The sequence below is a fragment of the Arvicola amphibius genome, chromosome 12 (assembly GCF_903992535.2).
Source record: "Arvicola amphibius chromosome 12, mArvAmp1.2, whole genome shotgun sequence".
NCBI lineage: Eukaryota > Metazoa > Chordata > Mammalia > Rodentia > Cricetidae > Arvicola > Arvicola amphibius.
Window position 1 is genome coordinate 122,263,772 of NC_052058.2, and position 26,622 is coordinate 122,290,393.

At 51.4% G+C, this 26,622-nt stretch overlaps 1 protein-coding gene across 1 annotated transcript in view; it reads right to left on the reverse strand.

The window, feature by feature from the left end:
• Positions 1-350: 350 nt before the first annotated feature.
• Sult2b1 (sulfotransferase family 2B member 1) overlaps positions 351-26,622 on the reverse strand; it is a 49,503-nt gene continuing 23,231 nt past the window's right edge. The window contains 6 exon segments of the mRNA XM_038314155.1: positions 351-565; positions 1,553-1,733; positions 5,104-5,198; positions 5,710-5,836; positions 6,331-6,539; positions 10,765-10,907. Of these exon segments, the coding sequence (XP_038170083.1) occupies positions 351-565; positions 1,553-1,733; positions 5,104-5,198; positions 5,710-5,836; positions 6,331-6,539; positions 10,765-10,907 (970 nt within the window).

Genomic DNA, 26,622 nt, shown 5'->3' on the forward strand with positions numbered 1-26,622 from the left:
CTCTCCCCTCCCACTTCCCCCTCCCTCCTGCTCTCCCCCCTCCCCTTCCCCTTTGGCTTCTACCCCCCACTCTGGCTCTCTCCTCTCCTCCTCCCTTCCCCCTCTCCCCTCCTGCTTCTCCGCTCTTCCCTTCCCCTTTCCCCCCTCCCTTCCTGTTCTCCCCTCCTTCCACCTCTCTCCTCCCGCTCTCCCCCTGCCCCCCCACTCTCCCCTCCCCTCCCACTATCCCCCTCCTCTCCCCTCCCCCCACCTCCCCCGCTCTCCCCTGCCCCCCCACTCTCCCCTCGTGCTCCCCCCCCCGCTGTCCCCCAAAAGTGCAGAAGGAGGAAGGGGCAATTGGAGTGTCAACTTTATTGTGAGGCTGCTGCGTTGGGGTCATCAGAGGGTCCTGGGTTAGGGCCAGGACTGGGGCTGGGCTCAGGATCAGGGTCTCCATCAGGGCTGGTATCCTCTGGGGACATGTCCCAGGGGAAGCTCGGTTGTCCTCTCATCTGCTCACGGTAAACGCGGTCGAAGGCCTCACTCTGCGCCACAGTGAAGTGGTTCTTCCAGTCACCACTGATGCCTGGGGGGTGACAGAGGAATGGACCACTGAGGAACTCCCCTCAGGACCAACTACACCATCTGCGTCACCTGGCCAGGTCACCCCATGCTTATTGCCTCTTTCCCTTACACCTCGGTGATCCTTGTCAGCCCTGTCCTTTGACCTCTGACTTTCCAGATCTCTCCCCAGAACTCGCTTCCCTCTTAGCACCCAAACACCCCCTTTTCAGCCTGCATCACCTCCCCAGGGAGTTGCCTCTGCTGGCACAGGGCTCTCTCATCCTAGTACCCCTCAGACACCCAACATGGCCTTCAGCAGGCTTGTGCCTGGATGGCCAGAGCATGCCAGTCAGGCACTCTGGAAGCTGCACGAGCTTGGACCAGCTTGAGGTCCCCACAGCCAGGGAGCTGCTTCAGCGAGGTGCCCCCCAAGCATGTAATCCTGAGTGCTGGTCCCTTCTATCACAGCTTGTTGAACTTTATTGCATGTGAGTCTTGTTGCCACTGGTGAGATCAGGAGTCTCGCCAAAGGGGGCTGGTACACCTTAGAGATACTCATTTCTTGGGGTTTAGAACGTGAAATTACATGGCAGCAGGATCAGGCGGCTGGGGACCAACCTGAACCACCTGGGGATCCTGTGTCCTCACAGCTTTGTTTGGAGACAGAATGTGAAGCAACCCAGCCTGGCCTCAACTCTATAGCTGCATAGCTGGTTTGATAGGCAAGCACCACCATGTCTGACTAAACACTGAATTATTCGGCACTAAAACAAAGGTTCCTGGGGACTTCATCCTCATGCTGTTGGAGCCTGGCTTTGAATGCCCTCAGAATGCTTGGTTTCAGGCAGATGCCCAGATGGAGGCTGGTCAGCAGGCAGGCACCTGGAATGCCAGGCCTCCTACTAAGAGCGAAGACTACTAGTCTAGGTGGCCCTGTACATTCCTTGCAGCATCTGGGCAAATGAAGGCCCACCGATGCTGTGAACCGTCCAGAAGCACCCAGTGGTACCTTTGCGCAGGAACGCCCCTTGGCGGTGGTCCAGCAGGCTGGCCGGCAGCAGTGTGTAGTTGGACATTGTATTGGCCTTCATGGCACCGAAAGCTGAGTGGGCCACCACAGAGCTCAGGGCCTCTTCACCCAGTGGCCGGCCCAGGAACTCACAGACACGTTGCACAGAGCCTCGCAGGTCCTGGGGTGGGAAAAAGAAGAGTGAAGTGGGGGCCACTTTGGGCAGCCTTGGGGGGGCGAGTGTAGGCTGGCGGAAGTCAGGCCAGCCGTTTACAAGTTTAATCAGAAGCTGACGGCTGTGGGTAGGGCCGCTCTGCCCCTTCCCACACCCCCAGCACTGGTCTCTAGGGCCTCCCCTTCCCCGGCTGCCTCAGCCCAGATTCCTGTCCTGCCTGCCTTCTTTTGCCATGTCTTCATTTCTGAGTCCCCAACATCCTCACCCTGGCCCACATCTCATCCTCCCTGACGCCCCTCTCCCAGCCTGCCTGCCTCCGGGGGGCCCCCCATCTCCTCACTTGAGCCAACTCTTCCCTGGCGCCTTTGATTCAGAGTCCTCCCTGGCCTGGTTTTCAAGGGCAGGGTGGTTTGGTGTGAGCCCCTGCTTCCCACACTGCTGCTCCCGACCTTTCACCCCTCCACATTTCAGCACAAGATTTCTTGATAATCCTTGCCACTGATAAATTCAGTTGCTGCCTTCCTCATGACACTTGGCTAGAGTCCCTGGAACCAAACTGTGACCCAAGTCCTCGTTCACATTTGTGCTGATCCTGCCATCAGCTTTGCAAGAAAGGTCACACCCTAGCTGACAAACGGAGGTCCAGAGATAGCAAGATACTTGTGCAAAGTCACATAACCCCAAAGCTCAGACTCAGTCCCCCAAGTCCCACCGTCCTCTCAACCTCCCAGCCATGGCATTGGTGCTCGGCATAGCTGGTGGCTGCGTAGCCCCACGGTCAGCTTTTCCAGGTCAATTTCTCTTTCATAAGCCTTTGTTCTCTGAGCCACAGGCCTGTCCCAGAAACACACATGTGGGCGGCGCCGTGCCCCTTGCAGAGTCCCAGAAGCTCCGCTCCACTCCGTGGCCCAGTTTTTGGTTTGAAGAATAAAACTCGATTGGATGTAGGGAGGGAGACACAGCGCCGAAAGCTTTTCCAGAGCTTTGCATCAGGAGAAAGTATCAGGATGGAAAAATTATGGGGGCTGCGGGGAATCTCTGTGTGTCCGGCAAATGCCTGACTCTCTCCAGAGTGCTAAAGCTCATACCCTCCTCTGAACGGCTGTGAGGACTTCCCAGGGCGAACCTAAATAATTACGATTTCCACAGCTCAAAATTGGTGGCCTATTGCTATTTTAAGTGAATATGTACATATAATATAATGTAAATTTTTATTACATTCATGTGTGTGTGCTGTGTGTGTGTGTGCACATGTGGAAGTCGGAAAATGGCAGAGATCAGTTTTCTCCTTCCACATCTGGGGATTGAACTCAGGTGGTCAGGCCTGGTAGCAAGTGACTTTACCCTTTGAGTCAACTTGCCAACTCTTTATTTGTTGTTGTTTGTTTGTTTGTTTTTTCAAAGACAGGGTTTCTCAGTGTAGCACTGGCTGTCCTGGAACTCACTCTGTAGACCAGGCTGGCCTCGAACTCACAGAGATCCACCTGCCTCTGCCTCCTGAGAGCTAGGATTAAAGGTGTGTGCCGTTACTGCCCGGTTCAACTCTACTTTTTAAAAAAATTATTATTTTATGTGTTTGAGCGTTTTACCTGCAGATATATGTGCCATGTGACCCACGGAGGCCAAAAGAGGACATCACATCCCCCAGAACTGGAGTTACCACCAGTCGTGAGCCACCATGTGGGTGCTGGGAGCCAAATCCAGGCCTCTGCAAAAAGTGTTCTTGTTTGTTTGTTTGTTTGTTTTTTGTTTTGAGACAGGGTTTCTCTGTAGCTTTAGAGCCTGTTCTGGAACTAGCTCTTGTAGACTAGGCTGACCTCAAACTCACAGAGATCCTCCTGCCTCTGCCTCCAAGTACTGGGATTAGAGGCGTGCGCCACCACCGCTGGGCCAGTGTTAACTGCTGAGTCACCTCTCTAGCCTTCTTATTTATTCTGCTGTTTGCTTTATGTTTTTGAGTCAGTCTCACCAGGTAGCCCTGGCTGTCCTGGAACTCTCTCTGCTGCCTCTGCCTCCTGCGTGCTGGGGACAGGCTCTTGTGGGTGAGTCTTTCCTGGGCTTCTCCGCCCCGCCTCTGGCGCCCGCCTCTGGGCAGCCGCACACGGACTCTCATTGGTCCTTAGCAGTAGGTGTCAGGCTCTGGTTGGCTCTCCTGGTGGCCAGTCCCGTATGCCCTTACCCAGACCTTGGCACTCAGCCCCACGTGCCCTCACCCAGACCTAGCTAGCCATCCGCACTCTGCAGGCTGACCCAGGGCTGGGCAGGCTCGGGGTAGGCACAGCACACCAGGGCCGGGCACACTCCTCCCGGCTGTGCTCGGAGCTGCCCTGTCGCTGAGAATCTAAGGTGGTTAACTACCATAAGTGTCTCCGGAAGCTAGACCTGGTGACACAAGCCTGTCATCTTAGTCTCCCTGGAGACAGAGGAGGATTGAAAGTTCAAGGCCAGCCTGGGAACCTTAGTGAAACTCCAGTTAAAATTTAAAAAGCAAAGCAAAGGCTAAGGACGTAAAATCCTTGCCTAGAATTTCCCAGCAAGGACTTCGAGTTACGACTCATTTGTTACTTGCCCAGTGTATATACAAGGCCCTGGGTTCAATCCTCAGAACTGAAAAAGGTGACAGTTGTGGAATATGCCTGTAATACCAGCACTTGGGGGAGACTGAGTCAGGGAGATCTGGAGACAGAGGACAGCCTGGTCTAGAGAGTGAGTTCCAGAACAGCCAGGGCTACACAGAGAAACCCTGCCTGGAAAAATAAATAAAAGAGAGAGTTTGCTGCTAGAAGGCCTGAGTTGTCCCTAGCACTGCAGGAACCAGGCATGGGGGTACTCCTGTAACCTCGGGCATTGAAAACAGAAGAATTAGAAGTTCAAGATCAGGCTGGAGAGATGGCTCAGTGGTTAAGAGCACTGGTTGCTCTTTCAGAGGACCTAAGTTCAATTTCCAGCAACCACATGGTGACTCACAACCATCTGTAATGAGATCTGGCGCCCTCCTCTGGCATGCGGGCATACATGGAGACAGAATGTTGTACACATACTAAATAAATAAAATCTTAAAAAAAAAAAAAAAGAAGTTCAAGGTCATCCTCAGATACTTGGGCTACAGAGACTTGGAGTGATGGAAGGGAGAGAGAGTGGGGGAGGGGCGCTTCCCCAGGCCCTTTGCCCTGGCTGCTCTGGCTACAGACTCTCTTAGCCGCTTGTCCATCCTATCTGATCGTGAGCTGACGAGACCTGTCTGCCTATAGTTACCCACTTCCATCTCCAGACCACCATAGGTTTCGTTTCCCCAGGATGAGGCCGGATAGGAGGTTGGCTGACATCCAGGAGCGTGTGGTGAGGGAGAGGTGCCAGGGGCACACACCAGACCAACCTGCTGCAGCTCTTCGTAGGTGATAAACAGGAAGTTCTCATGGCTCTGCATCCGGATCCAGCCCTTGATGTGGTCAAACCAGGAGCCAAACTGCACTGCAGACGGTAGAGAGGTGTGAGGGTCACATGGCTCTCAGGACCTCCCCACCCAGCTCTTGTCTGTGCAGTTCCTCCTGCCACCACCCATACGTCTGACTCGCAGACAAGGGACAGCAGCTCTGCTCTGGTTTGTCTGTCTACTTGGTCTCTATCTCCATCTCTGCTCTCCTTGATCTCTGCCTCCCCCACTTTCTGTGTCTCTCCCCATCTCTGTCTCTCCCCGTCTCTGCCTCCCCCACTTTCTGTGTCTCTCCCCATCTCTGCCTCCCCCACCTTTGTCTCTCCCCATCTCTATCTCTCCCCATCTCTTTCTCCCCCACTTTCTGTGTCTCTCCCCATCTCTGCCTCCCCCACCTTTGTCTCTCCCCATCTCTATCTCTCCCCATCTCTTTCTCCCCCACTTTCAGTGTCTCTCCCCATCTCTGCCTCCCCCACCTTTGTCTCTCCTCATTTCTGTCTCTCCCCATCTGTCTCCCCCACATTCGTCTCTTCCCTTCCCAGTGCTCACCTTCTCCTTTGAGGAAATCCTGAAGGAACTGGTCAGGTGTACCAGGGTCCTTCAGTTGCCCTGCAATCTTAGAGTAATAGTAAAGGGACACCACGACGTCCCGGGGGTTCCGGCCCAAGTAAATCACCTGTGTACAGACGGCGGCGGAGAGGGAAGAAGGTGTCAGGTATGGTAGGACCTGCCCCCAGGCGGCCTGACTTCCTCCCCCTCTTCTGACCCTGCAGGCAGGACACACTCATGGTGGAGTGGGCTCAGCCCAGTCCAGCCCATTCTTAGGGACAGAGCCTCCCCCAGTCACATGAGAAGGAGGGCTGTTTCTGAGCCAGTTTGGTTTCTGGAAACAAAGTAGGGAGGAAGGCCTGAGAGTCAGGATGAGGAACATGGGACATGCTGCCGGGGAGGCAGTGGCATCATTCTGTAGCCTAGGGTGCCCTGGAAATCATGACCACTCTCCTGCTTCAGTTTCTCAAGTGTTGGGGTGACAGGCACATATGACCACATCTGGCCGAGAGTCGGCTCCCCTTTAAAAGGCAGACACCCAGGGCCACACGTCAAGACTGTTTTTGCCATGAAGCTACTCATGATTAGTCTCACAGCCTCACCCACCTCTGCCCACCTCACCTTGGCCTTGGAGCTGAAGGCCGCCTTGGTGAACAGTTGAATGGGGAGGTGGGAGCTCATGAGGCGGGGGCTGGGCCGGTCTGGGAGACTGAAGGCGCTTATGATGGTCTCGCACCAGGGTGCACGTTGCCAAATGGGCTCAGAACGGATCCACGAGGGGTCCCCATCTTTCAAAATTAAGCATAGGATCTCAATCATCCAGTTGGTACCTACAGGGAGAACAGAAAGGTTAGCTGGGAGCAGAAGGGACGGCAAGGGGTGGGAACGGAACCATGCTCCCAGTGGTGGCACTGTGTCTGAAGGCACCTAGGAAAGAACGAGGCAAGGCAGGGAACAGCCTGGCCAGACGCTGGACACGGCTGTCATTACAGCACTCTGAGGCCAGTCTGAATTGTAGTGTGAAACCCTGTCTCAGAACAAAACCAGGTATGTGGTGGTTAATTAAGAATGGCCCCCATTGGTTCATAGATTGGAACGTCTGGTCACCAGGGGGTGACCTTGATGGAGGAAGTGTATCACTAGGGGTGGGCTTTGAAATTTCAGGGGTTCAGGTCAGGCCCAGAGGCTCTCTCTCTTCCTGCTGCCTGTAGTTCCAGATGGAGAACTCCCAGCTACCACGTCTGCCTGCACGCAAACTTTGCTCCCTGTCATGAGAATAATGGGTGAAGCCTCTGAAACCGTAAGCCAGTCCCAATTAAATGCTTTCCTTTATAAGGGATGCAGTGGTCATGGTGTCTCTCACAGCAACAGAACACCAATGAAGATGAGGGGGGGTGGAGAAATGGCTTAGGATCCTCGCAAAGGACCCATGTTCAATTCCCAGCACCAAGATGGCAGCTCACAAACCACTGGTAACTCCAGTTCAAAAGGGATGTGACGCCCTCTTCAGGCCTCTATGGGCACTGCACACACACTGTGCACATACCCATCTGCATAAAATAAAAATTAAAAGAATTTCAATGAAAGAAAAGGCTTAGGGCCAGCAAGATGGCACAGAGGGTAAAGATGCTTGCTGCCAGGTCTGCTTATCTGAGTTCAGACCCTAAGATTTACAGGCCGAGAACTGACTCCCACAAGTTCCCCTCTGAGCTCACTTGCTCTGTGGCACACACACAAAGACGGGGGCTATGTTCTGGCCTTTTCTGGCCTCTGTGGGCAATGTGCACACACATGTCTACAACATCCATATATATAAAATAAAAGCAAACATAGCCCGGAGCCTCCGGTCCTAGAAGAGCTATGCCCGTCCCTGCGCTGGCCGCTTATGGAGATCCTGGGCTTCTTGGGAGTGAATACTGCTACCTTAGTGTGCATTCCTTCCCCTCACTGACCTCTGCCTCCCTGCAGGACATGCTGCAGCCTAGCGGATAGGTAGGAACCCCGCATTCAGCCACCAAGCTGCATACTACACGCAAGCTCTGCCTTCTGAGTTGACTGCCTCTCTGCGTGCCTGTGTGTGTGTGCCTGTGTGTGCATGCATGCGTGTGTGTGTGTGTGTATGCATGCGTGTGTGTGCGCGCGCGTGTGTGTGTGTGTGTGTGGTGCCTGCCTGCTTTGGGAAGATATGCCCACTTCTGAATGTATGGAGGTTGGAGGAAAATACTGTCTCTTCTATAACTCCGCTTTATTGTTTAAGAAAGGGTCTCCTACTGAAATAGACCTTACCATCTCCCCTAAACTGGCTGGCCATGGAGCACCTAGAATCTGTCTCTACCCTCAGCACTAAAGTTATAGGCACAAGCCACCTACCATGCTTGGCTTTTATGTGGGTCCTGGGACTCACATTCAGGTTAGCAGCCTTGGGGGCAAGTGAATTTACCTGGTGAACCATTTCATCATCCTTATTTCCTTAATTAATTAATTTTGTTATAGTTGTTTTCGAGACAAGAGCTTGAAACCTTTCTCGAAAGCTTTCGAGAAATCCTATCTCAAAAAACCCAAAACAAAAAACAATAAAACAAAAACCAAACCCCCAAACGAAAATACAAGAGACCAGCCGGGCGGTGGTGGCGCACGCCTTTAATCCCAGCACTCGGGAGGCATAGGCAGGCAGATCTCTGAGTTCGAGGCCAGCCTGGTCTACAAGAGCTAGCTCCAGGACAGGCTCTAGAAACTACAGGGAAACCCTGTCTCGAAAAACCAAAAAAAAAAAAAACAAGAGACCCTGGCCTAGCAAAGACAGCAGGCCAATCCCAGCAGGTCCAGTTTATCTTATCTGTCTGATGTCAACCAGGAGCCCTGTTGTCTCTTCTACCATCAACCTTCAAGGGTCTTGGGCGCCTGGGCAGAGAAGGCGCTCTCTAGCGAGCCGTCCCAGTTCTCACCCACCAGCGGGGGGCGCCAGAGGAACATGAATTATCCGACATTGTTCTCGGTGGCAGCCCTCTTCCGCGCCTCGTCACTAGGGCAAGGAACACACAATGAAATGACAAGAATCCTCCACCTCTCCCGTGAAGCTGAATCCGGAGAGAGGAGCAGGGAAGTCCCGTTCTCCAATTTACCGCTCCCTGGGGTTCCCTTTTCCCGCAGACGGTGGGGGTTACTCTCGCGTCTGGAGCTTCTCTATGCTCCAGTTCATAGTTGAAGTCGGCTGGCAAGTTTCCCTCCCCTTTGTGTTAGAATACACACAACGCAGACCTCACCATCCTAACCATTTCCGTTTGGCAGCATACATACAACCACATTGTTCGCTACAGTCGGCCCCATCACTAAATAATGTCCTCCTTTCTCACCTCATGCCGCCCCATACCTGATCTCTGCCTCAGTTTCTCCCTCCAAACATGGCTGCTTTAAGGGCTTCATGTGAACTCTTCTGGGTCCGGTTTATTTCTCTGAGGATGGTGTCTGTAAGGCTCGCTCTTGCAGTAGCTAGCATGAGTCAGACTTTTCTATTTTTTAAAGGGTCTTCTCTGCCTCAGGCTGACTTTAAATCCAGTCTGTAGCTGAGGATGATCTTTAACTCTGGCTTTGCTTCAATATGCTGGGATCACAGATGTGCACCACTTGACCTGACCCAGCTCTCCTAGTTAGCTGCAGCTGTCTACACAGTCCAGAGTTACCCCGGTCTCCGCTGGGGCATTGCCTCCGGGACGTGTCTGTGAGGCGTTTCATTATTTATTTATTTAGCTCTAACTGGCCTGGAATTTGTCCGTAGACCAAGCTGGCCTCACCTGCCCTTGCCTCCTGAATGTTGGGTTGGGCATATTCTTGACTACTAATTGATGTAGAAGGGCCCAACCCACTCCCAGGCAAGGGGTCTTGGGTTCTATAAGGAGCTGGGAAGCAGTGTTCTGCTTGGTTCTGCTTCAGGTCCCTCCTGAATTCCTGGTCTGATTTCCCTTCCTGATGTACTGTGGCCTGGAAGTGTGAACCACTGAGCCATCTCAATATCAAGGTGTTTTTTTTAATATTTATTCATTTATTATATATATAATATTCTGTATTCATGTATGCCTGCAGGCCAGAAGAGGGCACCAGACCTCATTACAGATGGTTGTGAGCCACTATGTGGTTGCTGGAAATTGAACTCAGGTCTTCTGGAAGAGCAGACAATGCTCTTAACCACTGAGCCATCTCTCCAGCCCACATCAAGGTGTTTTTTATCACACAAAGAAAAGAACAAACTGGGTGGTGGTGGCACATGCCTTTAATCCCAGCACTCGGGAGGCAGAGGCAGGTGAGTTCTCTGTGAGTTTGAGGCCAGCCTGGTCTACAGAGCGAGTTCCAGGACAGCTAGGGCTATTACACAGAAAAACTTGTCTCGAGAACACTGACTTTCCTTATCTGTGAGGCCGGGTAATTTCTGTGAGTTTAGAATGATGTGGAGAGGAAGAACATCCCCACCAACACATTAGGCAGCAGGCGTGGTTCAGGAGGATCACAGAAAACAGCAATGTCCAATGCAGACAAAGCTCTCAGGGAAAATTCAGGAAAGCCTTCCAGTGAGAAAGCAGATTCCATCAACGAGGCTGGGCCTGGAGGCACACATCTGCCTCCCAGAACCTAAGACACTGAGGTGGGACGACCAGGAGTTCAAGGCTAGCCTGGGCTACATGAAAACCTGTCTCAACAAAAAGTACTCACCAGACCACACAGTGTCTGAGGGGATAGGGGAGGTCTGGGGACACTCAGTGCTGTGGGGGATGAGGGAGGTCTGGGGACACTCAGTGCTGTGGGGGATGAGGGAGGTCTGGGGACACTCAGTGTTGTGGGAGTTGAGGGGATGGGAGGTCTGGGGACACTCAGTGCGGTGGGGGCTGAGGAGATGGGGAGGTCTGGGGAGATGGTTGCAGCCCTGGAGGGGAAGGGGGTTGGCCAGGTCTTTGGAGTCTGCCTGTAGCAGGGAGTTAGTGGGCAGTGCCCAGGACAGTGCTTCCAGAAGAGGTTTGCGGGCTCCTTCCCTCCCCACTTCTCCAGAGCCCAAGCTGTACGTACCTGATTTGGGGTAGGTGACAATGAAAATGTCCTCATCCCGCACATTGTCAGTGTTCTCTGCCAGGCTGAGGCTCTCGGGTGAGTACATGCCGACAGGGAAGGGAATGCCTTTGTACCGGAAATATTCCCCCTGCAGCTTCTGGCTGCGAGAGAGGAAGACACACGTGAGGGAGAGCAAGGAGGCGGCAGGTTGCAGGGCCCCTCCATTGACACCCTGCTGAGGAGAGTCCTTTCTCTGAGCCACAGCCACCCCACCATGTCATGTTTGTTATCTTCATGGGCACAGAGGGTGGGAGAGGCTTTCCCAAAGTCGAGCAGCTGGCAGGAGGCAGAGTCCTTCCTATCTGTGAGTGGAGCTCAGTGTTCCTAACCCTGGAAGGTGACACCATGTCACCAGACCATTTTATAAAGGTGGCAGGTGCCCTGCCCATGCTGTGTGATGCAGAGCACACGAGAAAACCCCCCCATGACTCACCGAGAAGCTAAAATGATCTAGCTGCTTTTTCTAAAGCCATGACGCATTTATGCAGCCACAGAACTGACTTTCCAAAGAAAGAACTGATCCAGGGCTTCCGGAACGGCACAGGAAGTATCCTACCACCACGCCATGCCCTAGCCCCACTGGAGGATTCTAGGTAGGGGCTCTACCACTGAGCCATGCCCATAACCTATTAATTTGTTGGGTACAGGGTCTCACTGAGCTGTTCTGGATAGTCTTGAACTTTTGATTCTTGTGTCTCTCAGCCTCCTAAATTCCTCAGATGACAGATCTGGGCCACCAGGCTCATCTACGACAAAGGTTTTGTCTAATGAGTTAATACTGACTGAGCTGGCGTAGGAGCCCACTGTCCTGCTGATGAGCTACAACCCTTGGATTTATGTTTCCTGGGGAAAAGAAACCACAGCATATTGCTTTGTTTTGGAGAACAGTACCCACTAAAAGTTCATAAGGACAGCGTTTGGCTGTATGTGCTTCAGACTCTTGATGGCAGGACTGAGCATGCTCAGACATGGATTACAAGGTCCTGACTGGACTGAGCATGCTCAGACAAGGATTACAAGGTCCTGACTGGACTGAGCATGCTCAGACATGGATTACAAGGTCCAGTTTCTGTCGACAGTTTCATGTCGCTCTATCTCAGGAAGCAATTTCCGCACTCTACTTCTGTGTAGCAACTGCAAGCCTTCAGTGTCCCACTGAAGTTCTGCATGCTACCGTTGCAGGTCCCCCATCTCTGTCCCTGTCAGTATGGAAGGGACAGGAGACCCAGGGAGGTTAGGATGGCCAGAACTGTGGGTATCACCAAATACTCTTCAAACACCCAGCTCTCTTTGAGTGACCAGTGGATCAAGCAGTTTGTTCCCAAGACAAAGGAGGCTGAGACGTGAGAACAGAAAGCTGAAGTTCATCTCCAGAAGCACAGGGAGATTCAGTCTCAAACAGTAAGAAGCTGCCGGGCAGTGGCGGTCCACACCGTTAGTCCCAGTGCTCAGGAGGCACAGGCAGGCAGATCTCTGAGTTCAAGGCCAGCCTGGTCTACAGAGTGGGTTCTAAGGCAGCCAGGGCTACACAGACAACCTTGCCTTAAATCTCCCTACCCTCCCCTCAAAAAAGGGACTGGAGAGTTTTTGGCTCGGTGGTTAGAAGTACTCACAGCTATTTCAGAGAAGCCAAGTTCTGATTCCGGGACCCACGTACGGGATTCCAGCGCACAAATAGCTAATGCCTCTGATACCTTCTGATGCCCTCTTCTGGCCAACATGGTACCCACACAGACACACAGACACACATACAGATGAATACAATAAAAAACATCTTAAAAAGAAAGAAGAACGTTTGGAATGTAAACTCCCCAGTGAGGGGTATGGCTCAGTAACAGAGCTCCTGCCTGTGAGCCCCCAGTGAGGTGTAGGCATGGCTGTGTGGTCTGTCACAAGGTCCTGGGTCTCATCCCAAGAACAGCAACAGCAAAGATGATGGTGAGAGTTTGTTCTGAACACATAGGTGAAGCCCAGAAACATGGAGGGTGACACATTCAGGAGTCCACACCGTGGGTCGCTGTCTTGGGATATATATCTACAAGGTGACAAGGTGGATATATATAGCCACCTTGTCACCTTGTAGTATTTTATAAAGAGCTCAAGCCTCTGTCTAGCATGGAGAAAGTGCGCTATCGAAGCTGGTCTAATAGAGAACCGTAGGAGGCTGAAGTGGTCAGTGTGCGGTCTGGTAGCCTGGTTGGAAGCTCAGATCCTATAAACCTGCGTTAAAACCATCACTTTCTGCAACAGTGGAGCAGCCTGCGGTGCAGTGTGCCTGCAGTGAGGTGGAGATTCCTCAGCTACTTCATTTGCTCGGTGAGGTCATCGGTTTCCCATAGGTTGAGCCTGAGGGTAGAATGTGTGATATCACCAGCTACCAGGAAGATTTAGCTCCACAGGTGGGAGCAGTGAGGTCACCAGTTACCAGGCAGACTAGCTGATGCTTGCCTGCCCAAGGCTATGCCTAACCCGCCTTGCTGCTGAGCCTCAGTTTCCTCAGCTGTCATAAGCAGACAGCAATAATCACTGCTTCAAGCCTTCCATCCTACTGAGGATTATAAGGGCTTGAGTATCTTAAGTACCGGGTTCTTGAGAGACACTTAGTAGCCCCAGGTATGATTTAGTCTTTGATCTCAGCAGCTCCTTGAGAGTTATTTCTTTCCCATTATAGGAGAGGGAAACTGAGTCACCTTCTAGGGGAGAATATTGTTCCCTTAGGCACCCTGAAATGATTCCTGGATGATTAAGTAAATTAATGTGGACACCTGGGCCACTGCTCCACTGATAAAACAGAAACAAAAGTCTCTGAATGCAGCTCACGTCCCGAGAGGCCAAGCAGCAAGGGCCCAGGGCTTCTGGCTCAAGTTACGTGTGACATATGAATGAGTGAGGGAGAGAGTGGATGGCTGGTACAGGAATGGCCGGGAGGGGGGGGGGGGACGACGACAAAGGGACAAGTGGGAGAATGAGTGAATGAGAAAAATGCACAAACACCTGACTGACTGGGAGCGTGAACGAATGAACGGTTCAAGAAAAGAGTAGCCGGGCGGTGGTGGCGCACGCCTTTAATCCCAGCACTCGGGAGGCAGAGGCAGGCGGATCTCTGAGTTCGAGGCCAGCCTGGTCTACAAGAGCTAGATCCAGGACAGTCCCAGAGCATCCACGTCCCCTCCCTTGCCGGTGCCTCCAGCTCTGGATGCTGCAGAGACTTTACCAGCCAGGAACTGGAACTGGAACTCAGATTCTCCTGCAGGCTCCTCCACAGTCCTCCCACGCCCTCCTCCTCATCCCCACCTTCCCGCCAGCTCTGGCCTCTGCGGAGGAGTCCTTCTCTCTAACCCTGCTGCTCCTAGGCTCACGCAGCCTCTTTGGATTTTATGTCTTGTGGTTTTCTCATTCCTGGTGCCCATGCCCACCCACAGGCGGTCTCCACATTAGCACTGAGAGTAATGAGGACAGGGCCTCTGAAGGCCGCCAGCTCAGCCCCTTGGGCGGGGAGAGAGGGCTGAGTTTGCAAAGGCCTCTGTGTCGGGAAGAAGAGACGCCATCACTTACAGCCTCCACTGCTGCAGTCACCTGTTTTTATGACCCGGTCCCCACTAAGGCCCCCACGGTGAGTTCTCCCACCAGCAGGAGAGGACCCACCTAGAACCAGCTCTGCCCTCTGCTCACACCGCAGCGCCTGTCTTCCTAAAAGGCATAGCTATGTCATTACAAGACCCCACACGGCGTCCCGTCTGCCCTGTCCCTCTGTGCCATCAACTCTGTGGCCCCACATTCCGAGTCAACCCTGCAGTGGGGTTCCCCTTACCTTTCATTCCTCTCCAGACTCTTCCCTCCCTGTGTGAAATATGCATGTTCTCACTGAACCTCACCCTGGAGGACACCTGTGGACAATGGGCTGGACACGCATACATCCTTCAGCCAGCTGCGCCCCAAGCCCACACATGCGCCCACACACGCGCCCACACACGCGCCCACACACGTGTCCCTTCTGAATTGTTTCAGTTCACCCAGCTCAAGCTGAATATTGCCTCATCTCACCCAAACGCAGGGTTCAGAAATGTCACATGGAGACTTTTGTCTTTTGAAATAGTTGCACACACACACATACACACATACATACATACACACACACGCACACACACATACACACATACATACACATGCACACACATACATACACACACATACATACACATACATACACACACGCACACACACATACATACACAAACGCACACACACATACATACACACATACATACACACATACATACATACATACATACATACGCACGCATGCACGCACGCACGCGCACGCGCACACACACACACACACACACGCGCCTTGGAAAAGAGACCTGAGTCCAAACTCCAGTTCCAGATGTGTCCCGCACACTTTCATAGCCACAAAGGTATTTCACCTAATATTTTTGTTCCCCATGTTTTGTCTCTTACTTGGTTCCATGAGTTCAGGCATGCAACCTTCTGCCTATGGTGTCAGGCCAGCACTAAAATAGGTTGGGATTCTAGGACGCTTGGGGCTTCAGATTTACTGAGTGAAGGTAGTCATGCCATGTATTCTGACTATCTTCGTTGTCCAGGGGCTTTCAAAAGTGAAAGATTGTCTTTAGATTAATTTATTTATGTTATATGTGTGGATGTTTTGCCTTCATATGTGTCTGTGCACCACGTGCCGTGCCTTCAGAGGCCACTAGAGGGCTCTAGAGCCCCTGAAGTGAAGCTACAGATGGTTATGAGCCACCATGTGTGTGCTGGGAACTGAACCTGGGTCCTCTGCAAGAGCAGCCAGTGATCTTACCCGCTGAGCCACCTCTCCAGCCTCAACGACTGTTTATTTTTGGTCTGTCTGTTTTGGTTAATGTCTCCAAAATACTCCTAGCACTACCAGCAGTGGAGAGAACTTCAGCAACACCACAAGGCCTCTGATGATCCCTGACCCACAGAGGAGACAATGGAGGCTCAGAGAGGTGGAGCAACCTGGCTAATGACACACAGCCATGGAAGGCAGACATATTTGAATTCCATAAGTCAGGGAGACACGAAATTGACCCAGGGTGTTCAGAGATGCCCTGGTCAGACCTGCACCCAGCCCCACCACCATGTCAGTCCCATGAACTGCTCAATGTTATCTTATAGTTAATATGCCTGAATGAAGTATTGCAACAATCCAGGTGGCAAAGCACTTGCTTCTCTTGGGTGCTTATCCAAGAGAAACAAACACTTGGTAATTGCTTGCCCCAGAAGCACGTGAACTTGGGCTTGCTCCCAACCTTGATATGGAAGCCCTGGTGGGTGGTCCTGCAATCCAGCACAAGGGGGACAGCGGACCCCTAGAGCCCACTGGCCAACTACCCTGCTCTAAACGGCCATCTTTAGGTTCAGCGAGGGGCCCTGTCAAAAGAAGACAGACGCATCTGGCAGGATGGCTCAACGGGTAAAGCCACGCCCTGCCAGGCCTAACAACAACCTGAGCTGTGAGCACATGCCGCTGTACACACACGCCCACACACACCATACACACACACTCGAAATAAGCAAATAGTGGGTGACACCTCTGACAGCCAAGATTAACCTCTGGCTTTCATGTTCACCCACACATCTGTGTACCTGTGCGCATGCACACACACACACACAGAAGCAGCAGTGGGCAGCAGGAGACGAGAAGAGGCCCTTGTGGTGCTAAGGTTTGCAGGGAGTCATCCATCAGCCTGGAAGCCAGAGAGCGGGACAGCGCTATGCATACACCTGGCTCTCCACCATTTTTATGTGACTTCCAGCCATGACTGTGTGTGTGGACATTGTGCCAGGACAGGAGCAGGAAGCAAGCACAGAGACACCCTCAGATAAGCAGAGGTCAGGGGACAGCCCCGGCTGTTGGAGGGGCTTTGCGAGTCTCCAGAGGTCAACTTATGTCACATCTCTGTCATTTTGCTTCTTGAGACAAGGCCTCGCCTAAGTAGCTCAGGCTTGACTCAAATTCCTGGCAGTCCTTCCGCTGTAGGCCCCTTAATGGTGGGATTCCGGGTGTCACCATCACACCAGGCCTGTGTGGTACTGGCATGGAACCCAGGGCCTCATTGTGCTGGGAAAGTGCTTTGCCAGCTCAGCCTGAGCCTGTGATTCTCTCTTTTTTTTTTCTGGAGTGTGTGGGGGGGAGTAAGAGGTGGGGTGGCTGTTCTGGAACTCACTCTGGAGACCAGGATGGCCTCAGACTCACAGAGACCCGCCTAGTCCGGCTGTGGTTCCATCTTTTACGAGTCTCATTCAGATAAACTCAACATCTGTTATTACAATGATGGCCAGGGACTTTTTTGTCTACCCAGGATATTTGAGAAGACACTACTACCCCACTGCTGGGGGACATGTGAGCAGGCTCCTTCACTGGGGTGTCTGTTCTTCATTGATAGTCCATGAGCCCTGGTCAAGGGACAGGGGCTCAGAGAGTACTGAATCCTAATGACAGGATTGATCCAGCCAGCTCCAGATGACATCATTATAAACATCAGAAAGTGATGCTATGTGGGTCTGAGACAGGAGGATTGCAAGTTTGAGATCAGTCTGGGCTACATATCCGGACCATGTCTCATAATAAAGGAAGTGAGAGAGGAAGGAAGAAGATGAGCAGGAGGAAGAGGAGGAGGGGAGGAAAAGGGATTAATCTCAGATGGGGAGCTCTGGAACAGGACATTTCCAGTTTGGTCACAGAAGGTCTGGGCACCCCTCTGAGGAATGCGCTGTGGGGGTCTCAGAGGAGCCACATGAGGACTCGGGTGTCTGACAGGCTATAGCCCTGCTCAGCCAGCCCCCACTGTCACAAATGCCAGGCTGTTCTGCTGACTCACGTTGGGGTCAGCTCACCAGAGTCCCCCAGCCTGAGCCAGCTCCAGTCACATCATGGCCAGTGTTTACAGCAGTCCAGCCGCCCAGACTGTGCCTCCAGGATGCCCTTCCTCACATCCGCGCTCACCTCCACGCTGGCCGCGGCACGGAGTGCATCTGTGCCAGCGTCCCTAACTCCACTCGGCAGGATGACTCACGCGGTAGCCGGAGCCAGGGGAAATCTACTGAGTCGACGCTGACTTAGGCTCGCTGGGAGCTTCGTTCCCAGCATCACTACGATGCGCGCTGGCGCCAGCCCAGGTGCATCACTGGGTCTCCGCCTTGTTTACTGCCCCTACCATCACGTACTACTTAGTGACTGTTTTCTTTGTGTGTTTCCTTCTTTCAGCGCAGCTTCCACACTGATAAGGAAGCTGGGATGGTGTTCCTCCGACAAGAACCAGGAACAGCAGGGTCGGGGGCAGTACTCATCATATCTGTTAGATGAACAAACTTGTCCCCCACCCCTGAAATGTGCCGGATGCGCAGACGACCTTGAGAAAGAACCCAGTAAAAGACACAAGGTGTTGTCGGCAGCACTGAAGAACCAGAAGCCAAGAGGGAGGAAATGAGAGCTCAGGAAAGTCTTGCACCCAGCCCCTCACGAAGACATGCTTCTATCCCCCGCCCCTCCCCGCGCGCCACCTCCACCCCGGGACAGGGTTTCGCTGTGTAGCTTTGACAGTCCTGGAACTCGTTCTTTTTTTTTTTTTTTTTTTTTTTTTTTTTTTTGGTTTTTCGAGACAGGGTTTCCTGTAGTCTCTAGAGCCTGTCCTGGAACTAGCTCTTGTAGACCAGGCTGGCCTCGAACTCATAGATCCGCCTACCTTAAAGGTGTGCGCCACCACTGCCCAGCAGTCAGCCTGTTCTACATAGAGACCCTACCTCAGAAATAAAAACAAACAAAACCAAAAGTAAAAGAAAGGGAGGAACACATTTGACGGCAGAGCATTGGCCTGGCATGCAAAGGGCCCTGGGTCATCCCAGTGCTACCCAAAACAAAGTTTATTTAGGTCATAAAGTATTTCTAGCTGTAGATCACATATATATATATATATATATATATATATATATATATATATATATGTCTGCAACCATTTATTCATGATTGAGCAACTGCCAAGGTCATCACCATGTGAACCTCAGGAAAGATATTCATGTGTTCATGCGTGTGTGCATATGTGTGTGCATGCATGCACATATGTGTTTGTGCACACACTTGTGTCTCATTTACTTTATGCTGCTCTAGGATTCCTCCTCTGGTTCTCGCTCTTCCCAGCCTCACTCACCGCAAAACTCACACCCCCTCTCACTCCTAACCGTGTTTGCTATTTGGTGACTTTGAGGTCCATCTCACCTCACCCCCAATCCACCACCCCGAAATGGAATTGCATGCAGGGCCTGGTTCATGTTAGACCAGAGCTCTATCACTGAACCACATCCCAGCCCCTAGGCAGGGGCTCTACCATGGAGTCATGCCCCAGCCTCATCTCATGCTTTGCAAAGAATACCCTGCTCACTCCTGTTACCATCTTCTGGGACTGGAGAAATGGCTCAGTGGTTAAGAACACTGGCTGCTTATCCAAAGGACCCAGGTTCAATTCCCAGTACATACACGGTGGCTCCCAACCATCTACAAGTCCAGTTCTGTGGGGTCTTATGCCCTCTATAGTCACCAGGTACATGTGGTAGACAGACATACATGCATAAGAAACAGCCATACACATGGAATAAAATATATATATATATAATATATATATACATATATATAAATGTACACCCTTGTCCTTCAGAAAGCGTTTTCACTTTGAGGAATGATGCCCAACAAAGTATTTCTGACAAGCAGAAGTCCTATCTGCTCTGATATTCTCCACCCCAGACTGAGTGAGACCAGCCCATCCTAGGATCTATTCCCTGGTGTCTGGCTGGTTTTGCTCAGGCAAAGAGCAAAAGATGGTTGCTCTTTGCCTGAGCAAAGATGGTTGATGCTTCCTAGGTTTGTAAATGAAGTCACCCTCAGCACAGACAGGACCTGTATAGATTCCAGAATGTGAGAATGTTCCAGTCCCTGACATAAAATGGAATACCACGGACCTGGCCACACAGGCCTGTGACCCCAGTACTCAGGAGACTGAGGCAGGAGGATTGCTTCAAATTTAAGGACATCCTGGGCTATAGACCCTGTCTCAAAAACAAAACAAATATCTATCTATCTATCTATCTATCTATCTATCTATCTATCTATCTATCTATCTATCTATCTATTGGTTTTCTGAGACAGGGTTTCTCTGTGTAACAGCTCTGGCTGTCCTGAAATTCACTCTGTAAACCAGGCTGGCCTTGAACTCAGAGATCTGCCTGCCTCCCTAGTGCTGGACTAAAGGCGTGCACCACCATGTCCAACTCAAAACAAAAAAATTTAAATTTTAAATGGTGTTTTTATCTCCAGCAGCTGATTGACGACAGAATACCTAATTTAGATTTTGAGGTATGGTCACCTGAGGGAGACATACCTGCTCAAGATCCTCTCAGGCCTGTCTCCCTGAAGGGCCTGCAAGGCCTCCTCCCCACCTGCTCTCGACCAGCTCAGTCTGTTCCCTAAATGTTCCACGCTCTGCCACACCAGGTCTCCCAGTGACTTCTTGCCTGAGGCTCTTTCCACCTCTCTCTGCTGTGTACCCCCATTTATTAACCCCCCATCATGTGCCTTTACTACACGGAACCTCATAGAGACCCAGGTACTGTCTAATGCCACAGTCACCAGCCACATGTGCTACTGAGTATTTGAAATGCGACCTCAGGGACAGGGGGATGGGGCTCTGCGTCTTCCCCATCTGTTACTCAGGAAATGTCAGTTCTGACCCAGGAAAGCTCTGCTAACCGGCTGAGAACAGCCAGGGCCTGCTAGCCAACTTGTCAGCCGTGACCGGGATGGGATCGAAATGCAAATGGATCTCTCCCCAGGCAGAGCAGCTGCCTGAGCAGTCACCAGACAGAGAAAACACAAACCGCAGCTCTCAGGCTTAGTGTGGGAAAGAAGTAACTCTACTTAATAGAGTGTGGTTTGTTGTTTTTGTGTAAGACTGGGTGTCACTCTGTAGCCCAGGCTTACAGCCTTCACTTCCTACACACTGAGACCCCGGTGTGTGCCTCCTCCTCCACTGGTTTGTAGCTGTGGCGTCGTTGAGGAAACATTTGCCTGGGGCTCGTGCTGTATCCGAATCAGGGAGGTGTTGGGAGGCTGAAGGCAGGACTTGTGGCAATGTCCCTGTCTAGAATCCTCCAGTGGGGTATAGGGTGTGGTTCAGTGGTAGAGCCCCTGCCTTAGAGTCCCCTACTGAGGAGCTGGGGTGTGCCTCAGTGGTGGAGCCCTGCCTAGAATCACCCCCCGGGTGGGGGCTGGGATGGGGGGCTGGATGTGCCTCAGTGGTTGTAATGTGCACAAAGGCCTGGATTCCATCCCACCTAACACAGCAGAAATCAGGAAGAAGGTTCAAGCTAGGGAGATGGCCTGGTATCAAGAGCTTTCTGTGCAAGCACACGTGCTTAAATTAGGGTCTCAGCACCATATGAAGTTGGCACTGTGATGTGTGTCTGTATCTCAGTGTTGTGTGTGTGTGATCAGTGCTGTGTGTGTCTGTATCTCAGTGTTGTGTGTGTGTGATCAGTGCTGTGTGTGTCTGTATCTCAGTGTTTGTGTGTGTGATTAGTGCTGTGTGTGTCTGTACCTCAGTGCTGTATGTCTGTATCAGTGTTTTGTGTGTGTGTGTATGATCAGTGCTGTGTGTGTCTGTACCTCAGGGCTGTGTATGTGTGTCTGTATCTCAGTGCTGTGTGTGTGTGATCAGTGCTGTGTGTGTCTGTACCTCAGTGTTTGTGTGTGTGTCTGTATCTCAGTGCTGTGTGTACGTGTGTCTGTATCTCAGTGTTGTGTGTGTGTTTGTGTGTGTCTATACCTCAGTGTTGTATGTCTGTATCAGTGTTTTGTGTGTGTGTGTATGATCAGTGCTGTGTGTGTCTGTACCTCAGTGTTGTGGTGTGTGTCTGTACCTCAGTGTTGTGGTGTGTGTCTGTTTGTATCTCAGTGTTGTGTGTGTGTCTGTACCTCAGTGTTGTGGTGTGTGTCTGTTTGTATCTCAGTGTTGTGTGTGTGTCTGTACCTCAGTGTTGTGTGTGTGTCTGTTTGTATCTCAGTGTTGTGTGTGTGTCTGTTTGTACCTCAGTGTTGTGTGTGTGTCTGTTTGTATCTCAGTGCTGTGGTAGGGCAGTGAAAAGCGGACCCCTGGGACTCTCTGACCAATCAATCTAGACAAATGGAGAGCTCCAGCATTTGTGTGAGAGACCTTGTCTCAGAAAATAAGGTGGAGGAGTTAGAGAGACAGCTCAGCAGTGAAAAGCACTTGGTGCTCTTGTGAGGGACAAAAGTTTAGATCCCAGAACTCATGTCAGGCAGATGACAACTGCCTATAACTCAACTCCAAGGGCTCTAGTGCCCTCTTCTGGCATCCTATGGCACCTGCACCAACACAGCAATGCGTATGCACACACACACACACACACACATACACACACGGACAAACATGGACACACACACAAATAAACAATGTAGAAAGTAATAGAAGCTGCCAACTTCCAGCTGTCACATGTACATGCACAGGTGAGTAGACCAGCACACACGTGTGCACACAATACCTACATCACATTCAGAAGCACACACACACACAAACACAAAATAAAGGAAAAGAAAAATGAAAAAAGTCAGGCAAGGTGGCCATGCTTTTAATCACAGCCATCAGGAAGCAGAGGCAGGCAGATCTCTGAGTTCTAGGCCAGCCTGTCTTATAGAGATAGTTCCAGGACAGCCAGAGAAACAGAGAGAAACCCTGTCTCAAACAAAGAAAGAAAAGGAAAAGAAGAAAGAACAGAAGGAGGAGGTTGGTGGTGTGTTACCCAGGAGTGAGCCTGTGAGCAGGGCCCTGCGCTCAGGTTTGGCAGGGAACATTCTCAGGCCGCTCCTGGTCTCTCTTTCTCCTCCTGCCTCCATTTCCTGGCCCAGGAGGACTCACTGGAAGTTGGGAAAGGAAGTAGGAAAAACAAAATCTCCAAACTAGCTAAAAATGCTATCATTTCCCAGCACTTGGGAGGCTGAAGCAGAAGGACTGCCATGAATTCAAGGCTAGCCTGGGCTACAGAGTGAGACCCTGTCTCAAAAACCAAAAACTAGGGCCGGAGAGATGCCTCAGTGTGTAAAATTGCATCCTGCTCCAATCTTCATCCGGGAGATTGAGGCTTAACTCCTCGGACACACACTGGCAGATCTTAACCAGCTACAGCTACAGATGAAGAGTCTGGCTCTTCTGGCCTCTATGGGCGCCCACAGCCTTGTGCACATGCTCACAAACACACACATATACAGAAATTCATAAAATATAAATTATCTTTGAAAAAACCCAACAAACGACCGCTTCCCCTCATAAATCCCTCCTCGGAACAGACAGTTCCTTTCCATATGGGTACCAATCTCATCCCCCAGCTGTTACCCACTGTATAGACACTGCAGCTCCTCTGGGCCATCTATTCTGGGCAGCAAGGCTGGTGGCCTTTGAGCTCAGGATGCCTGGTCCCTACTGTAATGTTAAGTTGGGGGCGTCACTCCAGTCCCTGGCATCCATCCAAGACCCCTGGCCTGAGAGTTGTATTGGTCTGGACCCCAAATCCCAGCATGCCAGGTCCTGACCCCTCCCCGGGGTATTTAACTGGGTGCCCAGAGGAGGAACATGTGGTCTCGGGTTTTGCACGTGCTCCCTGCTTTTCTGTCTCCCCTGCCATGCTCTTGGCCACCGAGAGTGCTGCGTTTAATAAAACATGGGCATTTTAATTCGGTTTGATTTGACCTGATTGGATTTCTTTGCACTGGCAAAGCAGCTTGTCTTAGGATTTTTCCTAACACCTGCTTTCCTGGCCTTGGTCCCCTCTTGAGGCTTCTGGTTTAATCTCCCTGCTGCTACTTGGTGTCCTTGATGTCTCAGCATTTGATGCCACTAATGTCTGTTGGATCCCACATTTCCTCCTACAATGACCACACACACTGGGAGTTTCCACTCTCCAGCTTCTGTCCTGTTGGTGTGCCCTCGGGACAGTAAATCATGGCAGAGGGGACTGCCTTGGATCTCTATGGGCTACAGATATCTGCTCACTCTTTCTTTCTTTCTTTAATTTTTTGAAACAGGGTTTCTCTGTGTAGCTCTGGCTGTCCTGGAACTCACAGAATCACCTGCCTCTGTCTCCCATATGCTGGGATCAAAGGTGCGAGCCCCCAGCCCCCAGCCATCTCTTGCTTCTTTTTCTTTTTTTCTTTTCTTTTCTTTTCTTTCTTTCTTTCTTTCTTTCTTTCTTTCTTTCTTTTCTTTTCTTTTTGTTTGTTTGGTTTTTCAAGACAGGGTTTCTCTGTGGCTTTGGAGCCTGTCCTGGAACTAGCTCTTGTAGACCAGGCTGGCCTCAAACTCACAGAGATCTGCCTGCCTCTGCCTCCTGTGTGCTGGGCATCTCTTGCTTCTTACCAAGGGGCCTCTACTCTGCCAGCTCAAGCCCCAGGTAGACATCACTGCTGTGTTTATTACTTAAAACCTTTCTAATAAATCCTCAAGCAGAAAACCCAGCTCCGTGCTCCATGTTAGGTCTGTGAAATCTCCCCAGTGTTGAACTGTAAAACCAGAGACAGAGACTGCCTGGAAGGCCTGATAGCCCAACTATTCAAGAGGTAGGGGCAAGAGGATCCCAAGTTCAAGGCCAGTATGGACACCCTAGCAAGATTATGTCCCAAAATAAAGACAGGGGAAGTGTCTCCCTGGATAAAGGCCCTTGCTGTCAGTCTGAGGACTTGTGTTCCATCCCTGGGACCAGCATGATGGAAGGAGAGAACCAACTCCATAGAGTTGTCCTCTGACCTCCATATGTGTGCAGTGACAGTCACAAGCCCACACATATGTACAAGAAAGAAATAAAAATAACAAAAATTTTGTAAAGGAAAGAGAAGGCTGGGGGCGTGGCTCAGTGGTAGGGACTTGTATAGCATCTGTGAGGCCCAATGTTCACCAGAAAAAGATAAAGCACCCACAGAGATTACCGGGTGGGGAGAGTTCTCTGTACAGGCACAGGAGCCCAAGGCTCCTCTGGTTCTCAGTCCTAGACCTTCTCCAGAGGGGGTGAGGGACTCCCCAGTGAGCACTCACTAAGCCTCTGTGCTTCAGAGGACCGCATACCTTCTATGTCCCGCTCCTCCCCACCTTCCTCATACCCAAATTTGTGGAAGGAGAGATTTTGCTTTATGTGACTGAGATCTTGGCTTCACACTATTTACGTCTGGGTGACCTTAGGCAACCCTCTTACTTTCTCAGGCTCTCAACTCTTTGGTGGGATGCTGATATTCGGCCATTCATCTGACTCCCTCTCACCTGGTCAGGTCATGGGGAGGATTAACTGGAAGGAAACACACGCAGATAGGTTACTAGCGTGGATGAAGAACCTCCTAGGCTCCTTGCCACCATGGTTCTGACACCTGCTCCCTGTCCTTGCCTTGCCTACCTTCTATATCGCTTTCCTCTTACCTCCTCCCCTTTCTTAAGAGAAAAGGGCCTCATGTAGCCTAGTCTGATCTTGAACTCACGCTGTAGCCGAGGATGACAGTGAAGTCTTCACCCCCTGCTCCACAGTGGCTGCTGTGGCCAGAGCTTCACACACTAGGAAAGTGCTCAACATTGAGCCACGCCCCCAGGCTTATTCTGTCATTAGGGTCCTCCAGATTCACAAGAGGCTGTGAGGCTTCATCCATAAGAAGCGCACTGCATGACCAACACCATTAGCTAGAACAGTCCAAGGGCTGCATCTTGCCGACTGTCCTTTAGTCCGGATTAAATCCTGGACAGTTTGCATCACATGACCCATATCTAGAACAGATAATGGATCACCTGTTCTTGTTCAAGAGGCTTAAAAGTGGAATCATTTGTTGCCTCTGGGGTGTGGTAGGATGAGGTGCTGCTCTTTGCCCTATGGGATTCTGTTGATGCCCTCTGCCCACCACGCCTGGTCCCTCCTGTAGTCCTGACTCATCCCAAGAACAAAGGTTTCCTAATCTCATTCTTCAATTCATTCATTCATTCATTCATTCATCCACTCCTGGTCACTGTTCTCATGAGTTCCTGTGCCATGGCAGGCTGTCATGGTGCCCAGGACAGATCTGAAGATGGGCCATGATAGTCCGGGTTCTGTGGACCCCTCACTCCCTCTCCCCTGCAGGAACCCTAAACAGCTGAGGTCTGAAATCCAAAATTACATCTTTAACCTTGACAAGCAGTTTGACCAATAAAAGGGAGCACAGAGATTACCAGGGAAGAGGAAGGACCAAGTGCTCAGGCCCAGAGGTGGACTGTGTGCATGGGGGTGGGAGAGGAGAGTCACAAGGGGCTCAGTTTGCTCAGATGCACCAGGAGAGGAGAGCTGGGAGGTAGGGTGCAGACGGGTGGGCCATACCTGTCTCCACCTCAGATCAGATCCATCCTGTCCTGATTTCTATTAGTTTTTTTTTTTGGGGGGGGGGTTCAGGAAATTCCTTCTAAACAGAACAATTCTAAGCTTTAAAGAGCATTGGAGGTCATTGCCCTGGGTGCTGGGGAGCCATAGAAAACACTGCAGCAGGGGACAGTGGTGGACTTGTTTAGAAATGAACCTTTCTGGGACTCTCCACAGAGGGAAAAAAATCAAAAAACTGGATGTGCAAAGGTACCAGGGCAGGGAAGAGTGGGGTGTGACCAGGGAACCTGAAGTCGTGGGGTGAATGGAATGTAGGAGAGGAGGAGAGTGCTGGGGTGGGGGGTGGGGCCGGATGCTAGGGAGTCACATCGCGGCTGTCAG